This window comes from Myiozetetes cayanensis, unplaced genomic scaffold, assembly GCF_022539395.1.
Source record: "Myiozetetes cayanensis isolate MyiCay16 unplaced genomic scaffold, myiCay2020 scf6-25, whole genome shotgun sequence".
Lineage (NCBI taxonomy): Eukaryota > Metazoa > Chordata > Aves > Passeriformes > Tyrannidae > Myiozetetes > Myiozetetes cayanensis.
In genome coordinates this window covers 6,019,223-6,039,728 of record NW_026087853.1, presented here as the reverse complement: position 1 = coordinate 6,039,728, position 20,506 = coordinate 6,019,223, and the positions used below count along the sequence as shown (strand labels likewise).

General features: G+C 38.8%; 1 protein-coding gene across 1 annotated transcript in view; it reads right to left on the bottom strand.

The window, feature by feature from the left end:
* Positions 1 to 20,506, bottom strand: part of JAG2 (jagged canonical Notch ligand 2) — a 70,976-nt gene that overhangs the window by 26,438 nt on the left and 24,032 nt on the right. Inside the window, exons 3-5 of the mRNA XM_050335532.1 lie at positions 18,065 to 18,119; positions 10,692 to 10,946; positions 9,677 to 9,737 (exon numbers count right to left, since the gene is read on the bottom strand). Of these exons, the coding sequence (XP_050191489.1) occupies positions 9,677 to 9,737; positions 10,692 to 10,946; positions 18,065 to 18,119 (371 nt within the window). The remainder of the gene's footprint in view (positions 1 to 9,676; positions 9,738 to 10,691; positions 10,947 to 18,064; positions 18,120 to 20,506) is intronic.

Genomic DNA, 20,506 nt, shown 5'->3' with positions numbered 1-20,506 from the left:
AATTAGGTCTTTGGGGTGCAGTGAAAAAAGACAAGAAGGAGATATATAAATGAGGAGTCTTGGTTCCTTGTGATTCAATCCCCTTCCACTGTTTCAGCAAGCTGGATCAATCCCCAGAGCAACAGAACAAGTTGTGCTGGCAGCACCGTATTTAAATTTCTACTATTTACATCAGCAGAAGGTATCTAGATACAGATCTTCGCAAGACCAGTTTTTTCATATAAAGTTCTAGAACTACTTTGAGCTCTTAAGTCCCAGTACCTGCTCCTCATTGAAAACCTCACAGCTGTGGGATCCCTAAGGAGAACCTCAGCTGTGTTCCCAGCCCAGAGGCCTCAGTTGCTCATCCCAGCAAGGCTGTCAGAAGCTTGGAGAACACACGTATTTTAGATGCAGTTTTCTTTTGCTGTATTAGCAGTAAGAGGAAACAAATACTGCTCCTGCTAAATTTGATCTCTTCCTTCCTCCTCAAGGACAGAAAAATCTTTTCAGAGGCTGGTAATAAACAATAAAAAAAGCGCTTTACTGGCCCCAACCCAAATCTTCATCTATGCCAAACCTGGCACTACTGCCAGTGATTCACCATGACTATCCTAGCCAGAGCCAATTCCCCACCCACATACAACAAGAATTTTCAAGAGCTGAAAGTCTGCATCACAAAGCAAATAATCACAATATCTCAATTTGTTCTCCATAGCCAATGGATAACAAGTTTCTTTTTTAGACATTGCACTGATACTTAAGAGTACAAGGAAAAATACTGACACCTTCTAGAACTTGAAGGCATCTTAAGCACCTACTTGAGTTTGTAGGTATGCTTAATGGCATTAAAATCAATTCAGAAAAAAAAAAAAAAGGTTACTGCTTTTTCATGATATTCAAAGTTTACTGTTAAAGTTACCACCAAGCCTGAGGGAAATAATTTCTAGAGGCTAAAAGCAGTCCAAAGGAACACACTGTTTACAAGTCAAAAGGTTACTATGTGGTAAGCTGATCAGCCCTCAGTTTACAAGGAAGAGTAAATTAAGATTTCCTCTTGAACAGGAAGTCTGGTCGCATCCTATATTAGCAGGTGCTGGAGCAGCATTAATTCCACTTCCTTCTAAAAAGATAATGTTTACATGGATTTTTGGCTCACCCTGAGAGCAAGATGTGATCAATAAAGAGAAACCAATTCAGAAATGGGTGTGTTGTCATTTATGAGGAAAATATCAAGCCAAAACACAAGGATGAAAAAGGTTAATGAGCCACTATAAGAAGTCCAAAAGCACAGACACAAAGGCAACATCACCTAGAAAAACAAAAAAACAAACCAGAGTTCCTTTTCGAGTACCAACCACTTGTCTAAAAGCTAAAAGGAAACTGCTAGTGCATCTAATAGTGGGCTAAAGTTACTTCTTCCCTGCCCCCCCAAGTCAAGAATCAACTAAATTGCAGTTCTAAATTTTTCACATCTGACTAAATAAGAAAGCCAAATATAGAGAATCCATAAGGATTCGCATTGTTCAACAGACAAAGAAAATTCTTATTGGAATCAAGATTCTACTTCCTTTGTCCTTCCCCTCTGCTGACTTCATCAGCTCTAACTTGTCTTTACAACCCAGCACATGCAAAACAAAAATCAGGCCCGGCTTAATCTTAGCCCTTGCTGGGTTATTAGCAGTACAAAGAAGCTACCATAAATAGATTGTTACAGTTTAGTAACTTCCTGATGGGAGGTTGAAGTACAGGCATCTGCTCCCAGACCAAAGCATCCCTTTGGGTCAGAATTAACAACACAGTGTGAGAGGGAGGGAACAGTAACTGCTAGTTATCCTGAAACCAAAAACTTGCAGAAGAGACGTGGTAATTCTAAAGGCACACTTCACAGTTTCCATTTTCCTTAAGTGAGAATCTGGTGGCAAAAGAAAATGAGAATTCAAATAAAAGCCTGGAGGAAGGGGAGGTGGCAGGAGTTAACATTAGCAAAAATTCTAAGTAACATCTCAGTCTTCAGATTAAAACAAAACAAAAAAAAAAACAAAACTGTGCAGAACAACTGTTGTCATTGACAAGTAGATAAAGCCACAATAATTCAGCTCAGTGTATACTTGGCTATAATACAACAATGAGGCTTCAAACAGCTAAATTCCAGGATAAGGAGAAAAGGCTTTCTACAGCAAAACTCAGTGTGTTTAAAGTAGTAAATTTAGTATCAGGGAAACCTACAGAAGCACTCATCACTACACACAATTCAAAGGTAGATATGCCCTCAGAAGCAGGAGAAAGTGGGGAAAGAAAAGAGAAATAGATTTGCCTTTTCTTCTTTCCCCCAGAGCCATTAAGGAGCTAAACTCATCAAGTCCAATAGAACAGATTTTCCTACAGAACCATGTTTTCCCTATATTCTTCTGAAACAGCTGTAATTAGGCAAAGAGCTGACAGTGGTCTTTGCTTTCCTCTGAGGATGTTTGTGTTATAATTATTCAGTGAAAGCTAGGTTGAAATTGAGTATTTCCAAATCAGATGGAACAAGATCCAGTGTTGCTGTATGTAAAAAGATACATTATTAGGAGGAAAAGGCCCTGAGCAATCTGGTCTAACTAGACCTGCTTGGGCAAGGAGGTGGGACTAGATGACCCTGGAAGTTTTGTCTAGGGTCATGTCCAGGTCCAGTTTTAAGATAAATTCTACAGTGGCAGTTATGGAAGTGATGTGAAACGGTAAAGAGATCCGGATGGTCTGCAAACCGTGGTCCCTCAGCACCTTGCATGATTAACTCCTCCTTATCCCAAAGGAGGATGCCTATCTGCTAACACAGCACAAAGTTAGGGTGCTCTCAATGGTCAGCTTTAACTCAGATGTTTTGTACTATCTTCACACACAGTTTATTCTCCTGGTTTAATCACCTCTGGCTATTTGAGAGTCCTGAATCTGTCTCTGCAGAAAGTTCAGCTGAGAAACTTTGTCTCCCACATCTCATCCAATCACTGATCTACTCTGGTTAACCGTAAAGAAAAGCTTTGTAATAGAAAAGAACGAGAGAATACCTAAATAAATTCTGTTCTACGCCTATCTGCAGAGTCTTTGTCAGCACTTCATGCATAAATACACCTAAACCACTAACGTGAAGAAAGTTAAAACTATTTCTGCAGTCTAGGTAAGAATATGGGACCTAAAAATAAGTTAAAAAAATCTCAGGCAGGATGTAGGCAATGTGGTATAAGCCTTTAAATACCACAGGTTATACTTTACTGGTATATTGTGCTTTCTACAAAGGCTGAAGTGAAGATCATTATGACATATTTACACATTTTTTTAAGCAGGCTTTTTGGAGGGAGCTTCTCCCAATCATGTTTCAAGTGTAAGCTGGGGCCAAAACACTCAACACAGGAAAACAAAGCAGAACAGTGACATTAAGAGCAGAAGCAAAATGCATCATTCAGGGGTGGGGGAGAAATAACCCTCTTAAATAGAAAACCACTAAATTTTCTAATGACGTGAACAGGATGGTGTTGCATAGGCCAGAACAATAGCTTTATATTAGTTATTTACTTAAAATAACTATAAGAAAGTCTGTTTAAACTTTTAAGAGATTACTTGTTGCATAGCAGGTAGCAGTTTTGTCTAGCTGTTAGATCCTACAATGCTGAGCATCTGGATTCAGTGTTAATAGGTAGTACAGTACTCATTCACTAAGATTTGTCACAAACACTTTACCTACTTTCTTACCTTTGAAACAGGCAAGGCAATTTTGTGATTAGGAAAGGGAAATATGCTCGTTAATGAACTCAAATAATTTAATTACCTGAAAGCTTGTTATCTTTTCCCCTCACCCCCAGTATTCTTATCACACCAAAAGATACAAACCCTTCCCTACAAGCTTTTTTCTCCTCTAATAACGGAAGTTATTGGAAGCTAACAGTCTCTCCCCGGTACTCTTTAGAGTTTTCACAATGAGTTGATAGAGGGGATAAGTTCAAAATTTTTTAGGCAGAATACCGCTCAGTTAACTTGCAATAAGTGTCTCTAAGGGTGTGCCTGCATTTGCATTAGTTCACACCAGGAACATGCTTTTTAAGTGAACTGCCTACTCGTTCCTGTTGATGGTGCATTGGTTCACATCACAGAGCAGTTTTGGAACAAAGGAACTGGATTCCTTTTAGGTTAAACTAAGGAAACATATCACACCGTAATCCAGGAGCACACCTAATGTGTTCCAGCTGCAAACAGGCACTCAGTCCACAAGAACAGACTAGAGCTAGCCTAAAATTTAAAAACCTGAAGTGTTTTGAGTATAGATAGTGGGTTCTCAAGGCCGCTTTGATCTACTGTCCTAGTTCAGCTGCACTACCTACACTATTATAGACACAAATTCAAGCACTACCTGTTTTTACTTCCTGTACACCTGCTCACATTCTCCTGGAAGCAGCATTCACCTTTAGGATACATTCCATGCTTTCCCTGCCCACTAAACATCCAAGCAAGTGAACACAGAGTGTGCCTCAGTTCACTGACCAATACAGAAACAAAACATGGGACTCTTTGTGTAACTTAACGTGTCTACTTGTGAAACAGTTGCCAACATTCCCAAAGGGCTTACTACTAGGACATAAAAAAACAACAATAAAAGCATACTGGCTATAACAACAGGGAAGAATACTAAATATGATGAAAGGCATAGTAATTGTAATAATTTTACAAGATCTTTGAAACCCAAAGCTGTGATACAATATCTTACACCAGAGAGGTGACAGGAGACGATGTACTGGTACCAAGTGCACTCCTGCAGGGCCAAAACAACAGCCTTAAGCTCTTTAAGGGAACAGGAATTGAAGTGGTCAGATGCCAAAGCAGCTAGCACACTGCTCAAACAAGACTGTTTCTAGTTTACTGTTCAGAGCAGTTTATGAGATTTCTCATAATTCCATTCTGGAACAACTGTGGAAGCTCCCCACCTCTCACTTTCCTCCCCCTCACTTTTAGAAGCAGGAATAGTATTTCATTTTTTTCAGCTCTTTCTGACCTTTTGTTAGTTCTCTACAGTCTTTCAATAACAACTGGTTTCAAGAGGCCTCACTGGATCACCCTGAACATAAGGATGAGTTTACAAGACTCCAGGGGCCCTTTTTTATTGTGGTTGGTTTGGGGTTTTTTTTGAAAGTTTAGGCAGAGTTCCCCAGTGCTGATGTTAACCATGTTATCTACCCAGCTGCCATAAAAACACAAATGAGATATCAATGGCATTGGTAGGCTTTCTACTGGAAAAAGATAGGAAGACTATGCAAGTCTAAGATTTAACAAAGAATCTCTAGAACAGTATTACACTACCAATATTCCAGCTCATCTTGCAACTCAAGCTTTTGGTCTCTGCAGAAAAAGTACTCAGTGCTCGCTCTACATGAATAATAGTCAAGCAAGTTCTGGCCCTTGAAGTCCTCCCATCACTAGGAAGATGCTCAGAGCCCTTGCAGGCTCTGCTGGACACAAGAAATCAGCTTTATGAGCAGGGCAGAAGTGGAACACGGGGACTACAGAAGGCACAGCACTGGACAGAAATTTTGAGAAATCTGTTTCAATGGGACAAAAAAAGTATATGATTAAACAAAAAAAAAAACCCCTCATCAACACCATAACACTAATATGTTGCCACTAATATAGTTCAAAATTAACTCCAGAATAAGTCAGTTGAAAGCACATAAACCTCAATGTACAAGTTTTTGTTACAAATACACTTGCTTTGTTCACCTTGCACAAAATTCACGTAAGAGCTCTATTAACAATCCCATTTCTAATTAATTTCAGTTAGTCTACACATTCTAAAGAAATTTTGTATCAGAGTTGTGTGAAGTAAGACTGGCATTCCCCAGGTCCTACCATAGCTCCAGAAACTGAACACAACCTGAGCAGTGTCAAGGATTTGACTCCTTTTGTTTTGCTTTGGATGAGAAAGTTAAACATTCAAAGGCAACAGGAGAAGTAAAAAGACTTCTGAAAATACCATCATCCTGGCAGGAATATGACAATGTAGGCCAGATAATGAGGCATATCTGGACCTCAACCAAAGCCATACCACTCTGGATAACAAGGAAGTGAAAGATTAGGCTGTTAAGCCTAGTGACAGTTTATGAGTGGTACCAAACATAGTCAGGTCAGCAGTTTTAATCGAGGAAGGAGACTGTCACTTGTGGTTTCTCTATATTCAACTGTGCTAATTGCATAAGGCGGTTGAACCTAAGCCAGATATGAACCATTAGATGAAACTTCATTCTCCTCTAGACAGCTTAATGGAATTTAACAAAGTACTCTGAGTGACGTAAAAACATACAAAAAGCACCAACATCATGGCTCAGCGATGTTGCTTCTTTGATAATCCTTCCTACTACTTTGGCCTGGTGAAATCAATAAACAAGACCATCTGGTCTGCCACTGCAGACCAATGTTTATTGACTTTATCCACTATGGATAACAATAGGTTTGTTTTCTTTTTATGTTAAGAAGCTGGTAATTTCCCATTCTTGCAACACTCAGCTAAGTTACTTTTGCTTTCCTCAAGGATGTTTTTTTTCCTCCTTATTCAGGAAATTTTTATTTTTTCTGAATTGCCTCTACAATGACAAAAAAGCTATTGCCTAGACCCAGCCACATCATAAAATCATCTCCTACATCAGGGTATCCCTTTTTTTTTTCCCCATTTTGATGAAAACTCAAAGAAAAGAAATGGAAAAACATCTCAACACTAACTTTCTCAAAACAATAGGTACATGAACTTATCCAACAGATGATGAACAGTTAGAACTAATGGCATATCCTTTATTAACAGTCCAAGGTAATTTAGTTATTTCTAAGATCTGATTTCATTATAACTTTTAATCCAAGAACAGCTCTATGCTACCTTAGAACATAAAGAATGGAGGGCAAATCCTTTCTATGAGAGCTAGGCTGAAGCCTTAGAGACACAATGCTTAATTTACCTGCGTGCTCACACAAGTTAAAGAAGGAAACTGTTTTCCAGCTTTTCTACTTAAAAACACCACTGCAAATTTTGGCAATCAAGTAGCTATTGGCAGCAGTAGATTTCCATGCATCTCACACCCATATTTTTCTCACATTTTCATTTTCTTTCTGAATTAAAAAAGGACATTGTTTTCACCTGTTAAATGACCGTGGCAACTCTCCAAAAAGCAGGATGAAGGAATCTAGATTAAAATTCAATAGCACCAAACATAGCAGTTTCTTTTAAATAACAGCTTCCTCTGTACTGCTGAAGATAAAGGTCATATCTGTAAGCCTTGTTTATTTTTAGTTCAGCATCACTTTTCTACAGAAAGTATTACCCATTTCTGTTAAAAGCAGCATTTCTAATATAGTCTAATAACTGTTACAGAACAAAAGTTAAAGACAGCTGTGTGAACATGCTCAGGCTACCAAATCACTATTCAAGAGGTAGCTGAGAACTTTCTGCAGTTTTGCAGAGTGGTCGCTGCTCTAAAACTTGTTGATCACAGATCTATCACTTCAGCAGACAGGCATTGAAAAACAAGGCATATAATCCACTATTCCTTCTCTCAGTACTTTCAGATGATAGAATCCACCCAACAAAATAGTGAGATACCTAGACAGAGGCCTTAAATAGATTCAGTGCTATTTTTGTGAGTTTAGTTTAGCAAGTGAACACCTGGAGTTCAAAACCAGATGCTTCTTCACATCAGCAACAAGCTGCAAGGAAAGGCTGTCTTGTATAAAACTACATATTGACAGGCACTTTAAAAAAAGGAAACATGGCCACTCAGCTCCCCATCTTCAAAGGTTTTGTATTCCCTTCTTTAAACCTTCCTCCTCCTCTCTAACTTCTGCCTTCAGATTCATTTCTCTGTGATACCAGCTGTAAGTTAAAAAGGAAACTGCACCAATCCCTCTCCCTCCCCTACGCCCCATAAAAAGAACAACAAAAAAAAGATACTGCTTTCTGTTTGCTCAAACTTATTTCTTTTACAACTTTAGTCACAAGACTTGTTGCATTCAAAAAGCAAATATTCACAGGCTCCTGGATGTTCCTTTGAAACCTACAGGACTCCAGAAACCCTTACATGAATCAAAATTCATTAAAGTAGGTTCTCAAGGGGAAAAATCTGTTCCTGGAAGGCTCAGGGGAAGGAGTGCTTCTTCCTCAGGCAGAAGTGATACTGGCCCAGCTCTCAACCACAATCTCTACTTGTAACCTGAAAACATCACCAGCAGCAGTAGGAGCACACAATACTTGAAATCACAAGGAAAATATTTAGTGATAGGGAAAGATTAAAAAGCCATTGTTTAAAAATCTGCCTTGAAAAAAAAACTTTTAAGGGATATTTTATAGCTCTTGAGAAGTGAAACAACACACACACCCTGAAGTGCTGCAAATTCCAAATTTACAGCTTTCAGTCAGATCTGAGAGTTACTGTTGAGGTTTTGACCAAAAATTCAGCCACTTGAACCCATGACAGTTACAACACACCAAACCTTCAACAAGTCAGCTGCATCTGATGGAAGTTTCAGGGCAGTAAGAAACCACTCTGTGGTGCAGTGATTTAAGGCTTACTTTGTTATCTGCCATACCCCAACTGACAGAAGCTTCAGGCTCTGCAGCAGGATGGGACTTGTCCACATGTCACCTACCATCAGCTCACAAACTGGCACCTCAACCCCAGCTTAGCTCTAAGCCCAGCTAAACTAAATTCTCTGCATCCTACTTCTGCCACTTCTGTGACGGATGCAGTAATTAGTAGTAGAAGGATGAAGCAAAATTGCCTTAAACTGTCACAAGCTTGCCACAAGTGGTATTTGTCAGCTCTCAGGGGATTCTGGTAGCCAGTTAAGTTTCATATCATTCCAATCAAGCAGGTTCAACACAGCTTACTAAGGAACCACTGCATAAGTCTACTCTCACAGTGATGCACTCCACTCTGACCACAAATGAACTCAAGAACTTACACAGAATACCAAACTCGCAAGTAGACCTGTCCCATTTCTTCAACAGTCACTGTAAAAATAACACCCATTTCCCCTTGACCTACTATGTTGAATGCCTGAACCTTTACAGGAAAACAATCAACTCCCCCTGCTATCACAGTCTACTTAAGTTGCATCATGAAGTTAAAGGAAAAATTTTAGACTCTGACCTCGTATTCAGGGACCAAAAAAGTTTACCTGGGATAGAAAGTTTAGGTTGGGGTTGCTACTGTATCCCCATTACTACCAAAACCCTTTTTTTTTTCTTGCACCAAAGTCTGGTGACCAAAATATATATGAAGTGTTCTAGGACTGTGAGCATTCCCTGATTGTAACAGCCCAAAGAACAAGCTGCCCTTTTTATTTGAGAGGAACAAGTAGTACCTAGAAAACAAGACTCCTAATCATAAGGATTTTGAAAATAATAAGCCAAAATATTTTTCTCCTTTGAAAAAGGCATAGTTCTGAATTACATGAAGCAAATCTGTTCAGTCCTATATGAGTGAAAAATAGAATAGCATCACAAAACAGTATAAAAGTATATGCAATTCTTACGCACGTGACATCTACTTCAGATCTATTTCCATCCATGTTCTTACATAGAATTTTTCCATTCTAATGCAGACTTTTAAAAAGTAGCAACACACAGAGAAAACACTAGAGATCAGTACTCCTAAACAGAAGGTACTCAAGCATGCAGACTTACTTGCATTCCCCAGGTACACTGCAACCCCCATGGAGCAAATTACATCCTTGTTTACACACAGCTGTAAACACAAAAAGATTTAGGCATCAGTCTGGGCAGCCAAGGTGTCCACTAGTGCAGCAGCAATCTGGAGCTGTTCAGTTATGGCTTCTGTCATTTAGCCTGTCTGTTGTTTGTGTAAAGCAGGCTGTCTTTTGCCATGTTCAAAGACCTGTTGCTCTTCCAGCTAGCTATTTCACAAAACACAGCCCCATTACCACCAAAAAAGTTTGCAGCAAGAGTGTCAGCACTGAAACATTTCTCAAACAAAGTTATTTTTAAAACCTGGTGTTACGCTGGAACCCCCAAACTTCAAATGATACACATGACCTTGAGTAATCCCTAAAATTGGCCCTCCCCATTATTAACAAGCTTTTTAATGAAAGGGAACAGAAAACAAAACCAAGAAGCCCTCAGCAGAAAGAAGAGTATATAAAATAATTTTAGCACTAATTACTGATGAAGGCAAAAGGCAAAGAGATTTGATGGAGTGGTACATTAAAAGAGATGACTACACTTGAATTTCTACTCACATTAACAGCTATCAAAAAGCTTTCAGCTTTGCATACTATACACTTAAAATTTTTCATTTGCAAAACCAGTGTTATGAGGGCATTTCTCCAGGATTAAAGTCTGTAGTATTACTGATGATATCACTTCAATAAAACTCTTACATTAAGGGATGTAATACATCATTTTGCTTTGAAGGAACACTACCATTGAATGAAGTCAATTAGTAAAAAGATGTTTCACTGTTTTGAATCCTAAACTTTTTAAGTGTCTGTAGAATACACCAGAAGCAACTCTGTGCCCCACTTTTCACAGAGGATGTTTTATTTCAGCGATCTGTATTTAAACACAAAAAGTCTGTGCTAAAATTAATATGCTACAGGACTGACCCCACAGAAATACCTGCCGCAGTTTATTCTATATATACACACAGTAGGGCTAATCTAAAACAAAGGAAACATACTACCTTGTTTACATTCTTCGCCCATCCAACCTTCCATGCAAGCTTTGTTTCCGTTTTGATCACACGTGTAGTGACCAACAAAGTCATCTCGAGGGCCGCAAAACTTATTGCACAGGGCACTGTAGTAATTTTCGTCACACTTCACCCTTATCTGTACTTCAAAATGGGCAACAGGACCATTGATTTGTAGTGTCTTCCATCGATCTTCTGGGTTGATCATGCCAGCATGTGCCACTCGTTCTATTAACAAGTCTTCACCTTTTTTTTTTAAAAAGAAAAAAAGGTAAATTCAAAAGGCGGTAAGTTCAACAGCGCACGAGAACATATGGAATCCAATCAACAGTATTCAACTGGTTAAGATAAAACCTAGTGAAGAAAATGTTAAGATGATAAAGATCTACAGTGTAACTGAATTTTCCTTTGCCTTGTAAAGTTCATTACAGGAAGGCCAATTTAAAAAAGTGTCCCAAAGGAAATATTAAAAAACCCTGGAACATAATCCATAGGAAATAGCTTATTTTTCAAGGCAGCCAAACATACCACACCCACACGCTGACAACTAGCAGCTTTATCTTGATTTGAGGCTCTTTTTGCCTCCTCTTTGTTCTTATAAAATTGCAAAATCTGCATAATCTAGTAGCTGAGATATTAAAGTTCTCCAGTGTGAGTTTAATTTTAAATATAAACCAAAACACAATATATTCAATATGCTACGAAATTACTGAGCAATAGTAAATGCTCTGGTGGGCTTGCATTATTGTACATAAACTGGCTTGGTGTATTTTATCATTCTCTCTACAATAAAGGCAAAACATCTTTAAGAAGCATTTCAGAGAACACTGTGCAGCTAATATTTAACATTTTGAGACGAAATAAAGAAGTGAACCCAGGATTGTCAAGGGCCATTCTCAACTCTGTATCCAGCTTATCCTTATCCCCAGTGAAGCTGCTGATAACTGTGATCCCTGTTGCAACACACTTTGTAAGCATCCTGCCTTGTCCCCATGGAAAGCAGCAGCACTCCTGCTGCCAGGTTCCATTAAATGAGACCAAATGTGCACAGAGCATCATCTGTCACAGGGGACAAGAGGATTCTAGGATATAAGGTTGTGGAAACTGCCAACACAAAAGTATTTTCATTTTTAAGAATATCCATTTTGTACTTTTATCCATGTAATTCTTGGTATAGAAGCTTCAATACTAAGAGAAGAGACACAATTACAGTCAGTACAACAAAATTATACAATGTCTTCAGCAAACACTGAGAATAAGTAAAGCACAGTAATGGGTAAGGGCAGACAGTGAGTAAACCCCAGTGACAGGAGTTTTCTAGTGGTTTCACTATTCAAATCTGGTACCATTCTACTGCAAGAGTTTTTCTAGGTGACTGCAAGCTGCAACTGGAATGCCAAACACTATTTTAGGACAAGAAAAAGGTACAGAGAAGCTTCACTTGTACACATTAATTTCACACCCATTTATGAAATCACTATAATGCCAGCTAAGAGTTTCAACATTCATTTTCTTTAAATAAAATTTATTTAAAATGCCTATTAAGAAAAATGAAGAACCAAAAAACTTGCACACAGCAAGAGGTTGAAAAGGTAGTAAGATAAACTCTGAAGTTCAAATTACTAATAACATAAAACATACCAAGTTGGTAGCAAGCAATATTACGCTACCACTTTCAGCAAATGTATTTTACCTACTTACTTTCTAGAACTCCTTAACCTAATCTGTTTAGAAAACAAAACCAAAAGGAGTGACTGCTTCTCAACTAGAAAGTTATTGACAGCACAGAAGTATCCTGTCTCCTCTTACCAAAGCAGCATTTTCCCCTCAGCAATGACAATTTTTAGTCACTCCAACATTAAAGAAAAAGGAAAACTACAGAAGCAGCCAGCTCTGCAAAGTATTTTTTTCTCTTGATATCTTTGTTCAAGCTTCCCTCTACAAAAATGTTTTCTCTTAAAATTAAAGAATATTGAACTTAAAAAAACCCAATCTTTTTAATTAAGCGTTGAAAGTACTCCAGTTATTAAGAACTCATAGTATCTCTCTGTTTTAATATTAAAAGTGGTATTGCCATGTATAGGCTATAAGTCATGCTTGCCTGGACTAGTCTGCATAAAACATTTCTTGGCTAGCTGAGACACACTGAAATCTACCACTGTTCTTTAACTCTCTCATTCCTATACACTAACTCCTCTGGCATCCAGCAGTCCCTGGATGACAGAGGTAGCAGAGTGGACAAGAAACATGCAAGACCGAAAAGGCTGACTGCATTTTATTTTTGACTTAATAGAGTATTTATGGTACCAGTCACCGCTAAAAGATTCATGATTAGATAAAATCATAGAATTATTTAGGTTGGAAAAGACCCTTAAGGTCATTTAGTCCAACCATTAACCCCAGCACTGCCAAGGTCACCACTAAACCATGTGCACAAGAGTCACATTTACCCATCTTTTAAATCCCTCCAGGGATGGTGGCTCCACCACTTCCCTGGGCAGATTTCAACATCATTTTATATAATCTTATTTTTCTCCAATGACAATTGATCTGAAAAACTACAAAGGAAAACATGCTGAATCACTGGATGGTCAAGGAAATTCAAACAAATAGCAAATATGCACTACAGAGCTATTTTTCAGCTAAAAGCAACAGTGGCTCCTTAAAAACAGCTGCAGCAGCCACTGCTATAAAAGTGTTTCCTCAAAGTGGATCAGATGGACTGAAGAACAGGTCCTGAGATGAAAGGAGTGGCTTATATAATAAAAACCTTATCAGGCATCTTCAGGCTAATGGAGATTCATAAGACCCAGTTAAACAACTGGAACAAGCATTACAGCTACTGCAAATATACCTATGCAGAACACACCTCTTGATATCAGGGGTCGAGAACAGGGGAAATAACCCAAGAGTGCCTTTTTTTTTTTTTGAGCACTCAAACTTTATCTTCACAAGCTCCTCTGAAAAATAATGTATTCAGAGTCGTAAGGATTTTTCCTCAAGTTTATATCAGTACAAGTAGGGCTTCACAGCCTAAATAAGCAAGCCAAATATTTTACCCTGAACCACAGAAGGCATCAGAAAAATCAGCTCCAAGTCATTTAGTTTCTAACACTAAATTGTCAAGTACCAGAGTACCAGAATTCTGCACTACTTCTAATTTAAAGCTGATCCCAGCTACAAGGTGCATCTTACAAAGAGATCTGTAATCAGAGGGAGGAACGTGTTTGTCAGGGTTCCTCCTTCCTCCCCCACAATACCAAAGTGCTTCTGAAGATATTCCAGTCTCTCTCACCTAACTGTTTTGATGAGACAAGTTTGCTCCCTGCATCTGGCTTTGCCAAGAAAGTTCACCTTAGGGACTCAGAGCCATTACTTTCAGCTCTCAGTAAAGGCAATGGGCCGTATGACTGAATTTGTCTGGTTATTGGTCAAAAAAGTAGCATTTATTACTTAAACTTCAACCCCCCTCCCCCGCAAGCAATTAGGCTTCTTTTCCTTGATTAATAAGAAGCTCTTTACGAGCCTGTCTAGAAGAGCAGATAGTGGCACAGGTGTTTGCACAAAAGGAGATGATGGCTAAAAGGTAGTTCCTTAATTGATGTTCCCAGAGCATCTGATTTTTGGAAATCTTATCTGAAGAGTATTTAACTGTGCAGTCAGGAGCCATGATACAAAAATAAGAACACTGCTCATCAACACTCTAACTTTTAGCAGAGGTCAGACATTCCCAACCGGCCACTCCCAGGACCGTGCAGAAGGTGATGCTGGTACCTGTTTGCAAGGGAACACACACACAGTACCATGGGACATTCACTTCCAAAGGAACAGGAGGTGCCCTTTTCAGGAAGCACATTCTCTTCAGCCATTCTCAAGCACACACTTCAAAAATGCCATAAGGACAGATTAGTGTCCTACAGATTTAATGGGAAAGAGGAAGGTAACCACTGCATCCCTGCAGCGGGCTCGTAGTCAAATTGAAAGTTATTTCACATGTGAGGATGCCAGGTTGCTTTGTAATGGCAGAGCTGGGTCAGATCCCTGCTACACAGCTCCAAGTTTGCCAAGTCAAATGACTTACCTGGAAAGCAGCAGGACCTGCTGTGACAGATGACAGCGAGCAGGCTCTTTACAGTGACTTTGTATCTAAGCCAGTTTCCTCTCCTCCTCTTCCCCCCCCACCCCCTCCCAAAGCAAACAAGTGGTAACAACTACACTGCCACAAGCTTACCTCTGAGCCAACCCCGGGGCACAGAGGAGGAGGAAAACACAGGAGTAGGTCAGGAATCGGGGTCTGAAAGACCCTCTTAAGAGTTCATAGTTTGAGGTAAGTACGGGGGAAGAATTTGCCCTGGCAAACTTGTTCTTGAGGTGGTACTTCACAGATCTGCTTCTGAGCCCCCCTGCCTTGCTTTTGGTGAGTGTAAGGAAAAACACGGGATACCATGGCACAGAGGGAGGGAAGAACGACAAGTGTTCTAGAACCTTTAAGTTGTTCACTGGAAACCCTACTTTCTAGGTTTTAGGGTTTCTTTTGTTTGCTTGTTGCTTGGTTTGGGTTTTGTTGTTTGTGTTTGTTGTTGTTTTGTTTTTATTTTGTTAGGGGGATTGTTTTGTTTTGGATGGTGTTTTGGGGCTGTTTTGTTTTGTTTGTTACCCACTTGAGAGTCCAAGCTGAAACACAGAATCTACATTTAGTTTTCAGCCTTACTCATCCTCATTAAAGGAAAGCAAAACCTGACTCTGGAACTAATTAATCAGCTTATAAACAGACTCTGGCAATTACTTTGATTAATCTTTCTTACAGTAGCAACAGAAGATACATGTAACCTGATCCACAGATCAGCACAGTGTTCAGGATTGATAGAGAGCTAAGCTTTCCACAGATATTCACTTCGTCCCTCCAGGATGCAGACACAGTTTGTCTTTTTTTCTGGAGAAGTTGCCATATTCCCTTTCCTATTCTCTCACACGTGAATTTTTACCAATCTGCCCCTGTGTGGCAGTTCAGGAGTCCTCATAAAAAAAAAAAAAAAAAAAAAAAAAGTGAAGTGTCTTTGCCTGTTGACAGATTTACAAGGCAAAACCCACTGGAGAACTCACTGCAAAGATCAAACAAACTCCCCCCCCCCACCACCACCAAAAAAAACCACAACAATTAACCCTTCATCATTAAGGAATTCTTCACAGGAATCTTATATACAAATGTAAATTGCAGCATGGCAAAGCAACAGATCTGTGTCACGGAACTGGTAAACAGATTACAGAAACATTTAACCAAGACAAGCACTTAGCTAGTATTCTGCAAAATTACAGGCCAAGAAAGCCTTCTCAAATTGACATGACAAGCCTTTTAGTTTCAGATGCAATATGACTTAGCAGTACCTCTTTGGCAGCCTAAATTAAAGGAAGTTCACTTTCCATTAGCAGTTTCTCATGAGAGCTAAACCGTAATCTGACACTTATATAGACTCCTGCAGTTCACAGAAACTTAAATTAAGGAGATGGTACACTGGGCCTCCAGAAGGCACTCTATATCCTGTTGGCCTGAAGTTCACAAAAAAAAAAAAAGTGTGACATGAATGCAAGTAAAGAGATTTGTTAGAGCATGCTAAACTAAAAAGCACAACAAAGACTTAACACAAGCCTGAAGTGATTGACCTCTTACCAAATGTATTTAAAAGAAATACTAGGGGTTTAAAACTACAGGTCTGTAAGAGGATTCTGCAAATCCTAAGATATATGCAAAGTTATGAGACCATTATTTTTCAAGAAGCTTTCTATTAAACATATGCAACACTTAAAATGCATACAGATGACTTACAGGGTAGGCTCTCCATGTTCACCCTCTCCTATACCATCTCATGAGTTGATTTGCCACCTAGACCTGAATTTCACTCTAATATTTGCTGTATTAGCTTCCCCTAGGTAAATTATTCCCAAATTGGAAAGTATTTAAAGGAATTATCTTCCTGTAGCACTTTTTGAGCAAAGCATTCGAGAGGATCCCTCCAATCTGTTGCTTTGTAGGATATCTAAACTTATTCATGATTCAAGCTTACTCTGCTCAGCATCCAAGATCACATTTTGAATACCACATCCAGCTTTGGGAAGTGACATTCAAGAAGGATGTGGACAAACTCAACTGAAGGGCTGCAGCACCATAAATATCAGAGATTTAAAGAGAACGTAGCTAATAAAAAAGTTTGAAGAAGCTGCTAAACACAACAAAAGAAGTTTAATTCTAACAGAAGAAGGGTTCAGAAGCAAATTACAAAGTCATCATTACTTTGCCTACCAGTGGAGATAGTGAATTTTCCTAACTGATTTTTCTAACATACAAGAGGGACTGATGTCCATCTTCAAGAAAAAGGACCTTGAAACTCTAACATAGCCTTAATATTAATTCAGCTTTGCCAAGTTTTTATGCTTGATGCATTTGGTAAGAATGGTCAGCAAAGCAGGGAATGATGGAATTGATAATTAGAAACTGATGATGATTTGGGACATAATCCTTTTGCTACCTTAACGTTCAAATATTTATCTTCCTCTACATTAATCCCAACCAAATTCATCTCTACATTAATCCAAACCAAAATGAAATAGTCCACCAATAACCACAATGTAAGTCTGAGGTTCACTTAACACTTGTAGCCAGAAGCACTGATTATTTTAAGACAGATTTGTAAACCATTATTAAAGAGTAGGTTCAAGCTGGAGTCCTACTTTAGCAACAATATAGCAATCAGTTATAATCACCTTTATGATTTTCAAGATTTTATATAATAATCTTGCTTTTCTCAGATTAATAGCTCTGCTGATAGTGAACCTTAATGTTTACAGACTGAAAATACAAAGTACTTGTACTTGAGGAGAAACAGAGAAGCAATCATACCACAATTTAGAACACTCAAAAACAGAAAGCCTGGTTTCTTTATGGGAAGCAAGAATGCTTAGTTGTTTATCCGATCATGATACTGCACAGCATGGTTAAAGGCAAACTGAGGAGAATTTAAAAGTGCAACTCTACAACACAGATTATTTTCCTTTTCTTTAAAAAAAAGAAAAAAAGGCTACAACGATTTTCTATCATTTTTAAAAGCTAATTATCAGGAATTGGGTTACAACCTTCACTTACTATTTATTGTCCAGTATTTTTCCTATATAGCAATAATTTTTCATGGTTCCTAACCAAATAGTCACTGTTTGGATATGTACAAGCCCTTCCCTTAGCCAGCAGGTTTGCACTCAGGCTGATTGGGAGGGATGCCTAATTGCAGCAGCAATACCATTTACCCCCTCCCCAATCTGCATACAAACAGCACAGAGTTGGTACAAACTCCAAGCTTTACACAGATACTCACCAGCTTTTGTATCATTATCCCAATCCCATGCTTCCAATATTAATGTGAACGATCTCTGAAAAGAAACAAGACACCAATTAGACAATAATAAAAAGCTATTGGTTACAAACCAGACAAACTGTGATTTCAAATAAGCAGATATTCTTGCTACAAGAAAGCAAAATGAAAGCAGTTAAAAAATTCACTTCTCTGTTGTCATGTGAAAGCCCTTGAAGGCATCTTCTCAAAAGCATGAAATATAACAGCATTAAAAATTGTGGGGTAAACCATGCTAACAGCAAAACAAACATATGCCCCACACACAGAGGACTGAATTATTACTACTATTATTCTCCTCCCACTGCATCTAATTCTCAGCTTTGCCTAGCCACAGAAATCCTTTTCAGAAGCAGCTGTAAAAGGTTTAAATGAAATGAGGTTCTCAACCTTGGGAAACAGCTAGGATATTAAAGACTTAAAGTCTTTTGTTTAAGCCTCCCCCTCCCCAAAAGGAATAAAATGAGCTAAGTCTATACCAGATCTGTTTTACAGAAAAACATATTAAAGAAGAAACACAGAATTCACCCTGCATCTATCAAAAAATTTAGACTTCTTTCTCATGGAAGAGATAGTGTGAAAAACAGACCTGCAAAAGACACAGCAGAAACGTAATTATTACAGCAAGCACACCTGGTGTTGTATTTTCCCCGGAGGAAAGAGAAAAACCATGATTTCAGACAGTTTTAAAAAGTTATTTGGAAAAACCATGAAGGCTTTACTTCACACTAAAGCAAGGCTTCAGGCATTTTTCTTGTGTTTATGGCCAAATACGTAGGACACATGTTGATACTCAAATACTAAGCTCATTTAGAAAAAAGTTACCTTACGCATACAGGTAATGTTTACCTCTTTTGAGTTTAACAAGAATAGCTGTCAAACCCTTCAGCTTTGACAGTCTCCAATGGTTTCAAGTAACACTGAGATCCTCACATACATTCAAAACCAAGGAAGAAAACTCCTTCCGTTCTTGGTGGGTTTATTGCACCACTGTCCTCAAACCCTGCTGTACATGTCTTTGTGCTCAGAGGCAAGCCACACCAAATCCCAGGGCTCATTAAGTGCAGCAGAGCCAAGCCCTGATGTGTGCAAAATTCACAGGCTAATGATCTATGAATTCACATGGATATGGGGACATTCATCCAAGAAATTTCCAGCACTCTTAGGAAGAGGATTATGTAAGAATTCAGCCATCTTTCATAGGGTGCCTAAAACTATTTTACTGTTACATCAAGAGATGTGTGTTTTCACTTTGAGATAGCTCATAAGTGCTTTTTATGCCAGTCGACTTCCCACCATGATAGGTTGATCGTAACAATGAAATATCCCCATCTTAGAACAGCATCAAAAACAGAGATCAGTGCAGAACCCTAAGCAGAAAGGCTCTTTGCCTGGAAGTCTTTCACTACCACAGCAGAGTCTGCTCAGAAGCGCACTTAACTGAGTGCAATATTTTTCTACTGCTTACTTACATTAACATACAAACCACAGCTCAGCCTTTGAAAAACATCTTTCTTCTGTAATTTCAGCTTCAGACATATACTGGGGAAGATGATTTTCCATCATTGAAACAGAAAAAGTAAATATTTAGATTATGCAAGGAAGGAGGGGGAAGGGAGCTCAAGAGTGGCTACACTGGACAGAGGCATACTTGAGCTTGGGACTGCCTTTGGAAAAGGACAGTTGATAGAGATCAGCTGAGAAAGTAAAAGCCTCTGCTTCTGAGGTATGACATCACAGCACAACTCACAACTCCACCCAATTTTTTTGAAGACAAGTGTTAGTGGAGCATTTTAGCAGCTTCAACCTCCAACTCTCTGCTCTGCTGTGGCCCCAACCCCCAAAATCTCAGCATTTAAGGGATTCTACTGTACTCTGAAAACACTGCCTGCCACCTCTCTAACTGCAACCTGAAAAAAAAACCCCATACATTGAATAGTTGAGAAAATAAGCACTATATAGTACTGCCCTAACATTATCTTCTTCTGGCAGTGGTAAGTCTTCTTATTTTGAAAAATTATGAACTAATCCAGGCAGAATTCTGCAAATCAGTGCAAGATCCAAAGCTGCTATCCACCTCTTCTACTTCTAACTACTTCTCTTCTAACATATCCCTCAGTTTTCCTGTGTTCCACTGACTAGAGCTCAAGCGCTTCCAGATGTCCACTTGCTTATCTTATGTAAGTGCTGGTCTTTCCTACTGCAAAATTGACTGTTGCATCTGACTTCCCACAAAAGCCAAGGCAGAAAAAAAAATTCAAGCTGGACTTGCTGCCTTAGGAAACAGATCAGTCAACTATGCTTTCCCATCATACCATCTGAAAGCAGATTTGTATCTTTGCTCAGGATGCTAAGGAATTTTTGTGGGTAAAGAGAATTCCACACAGTACACTGTTCCAGCATGCT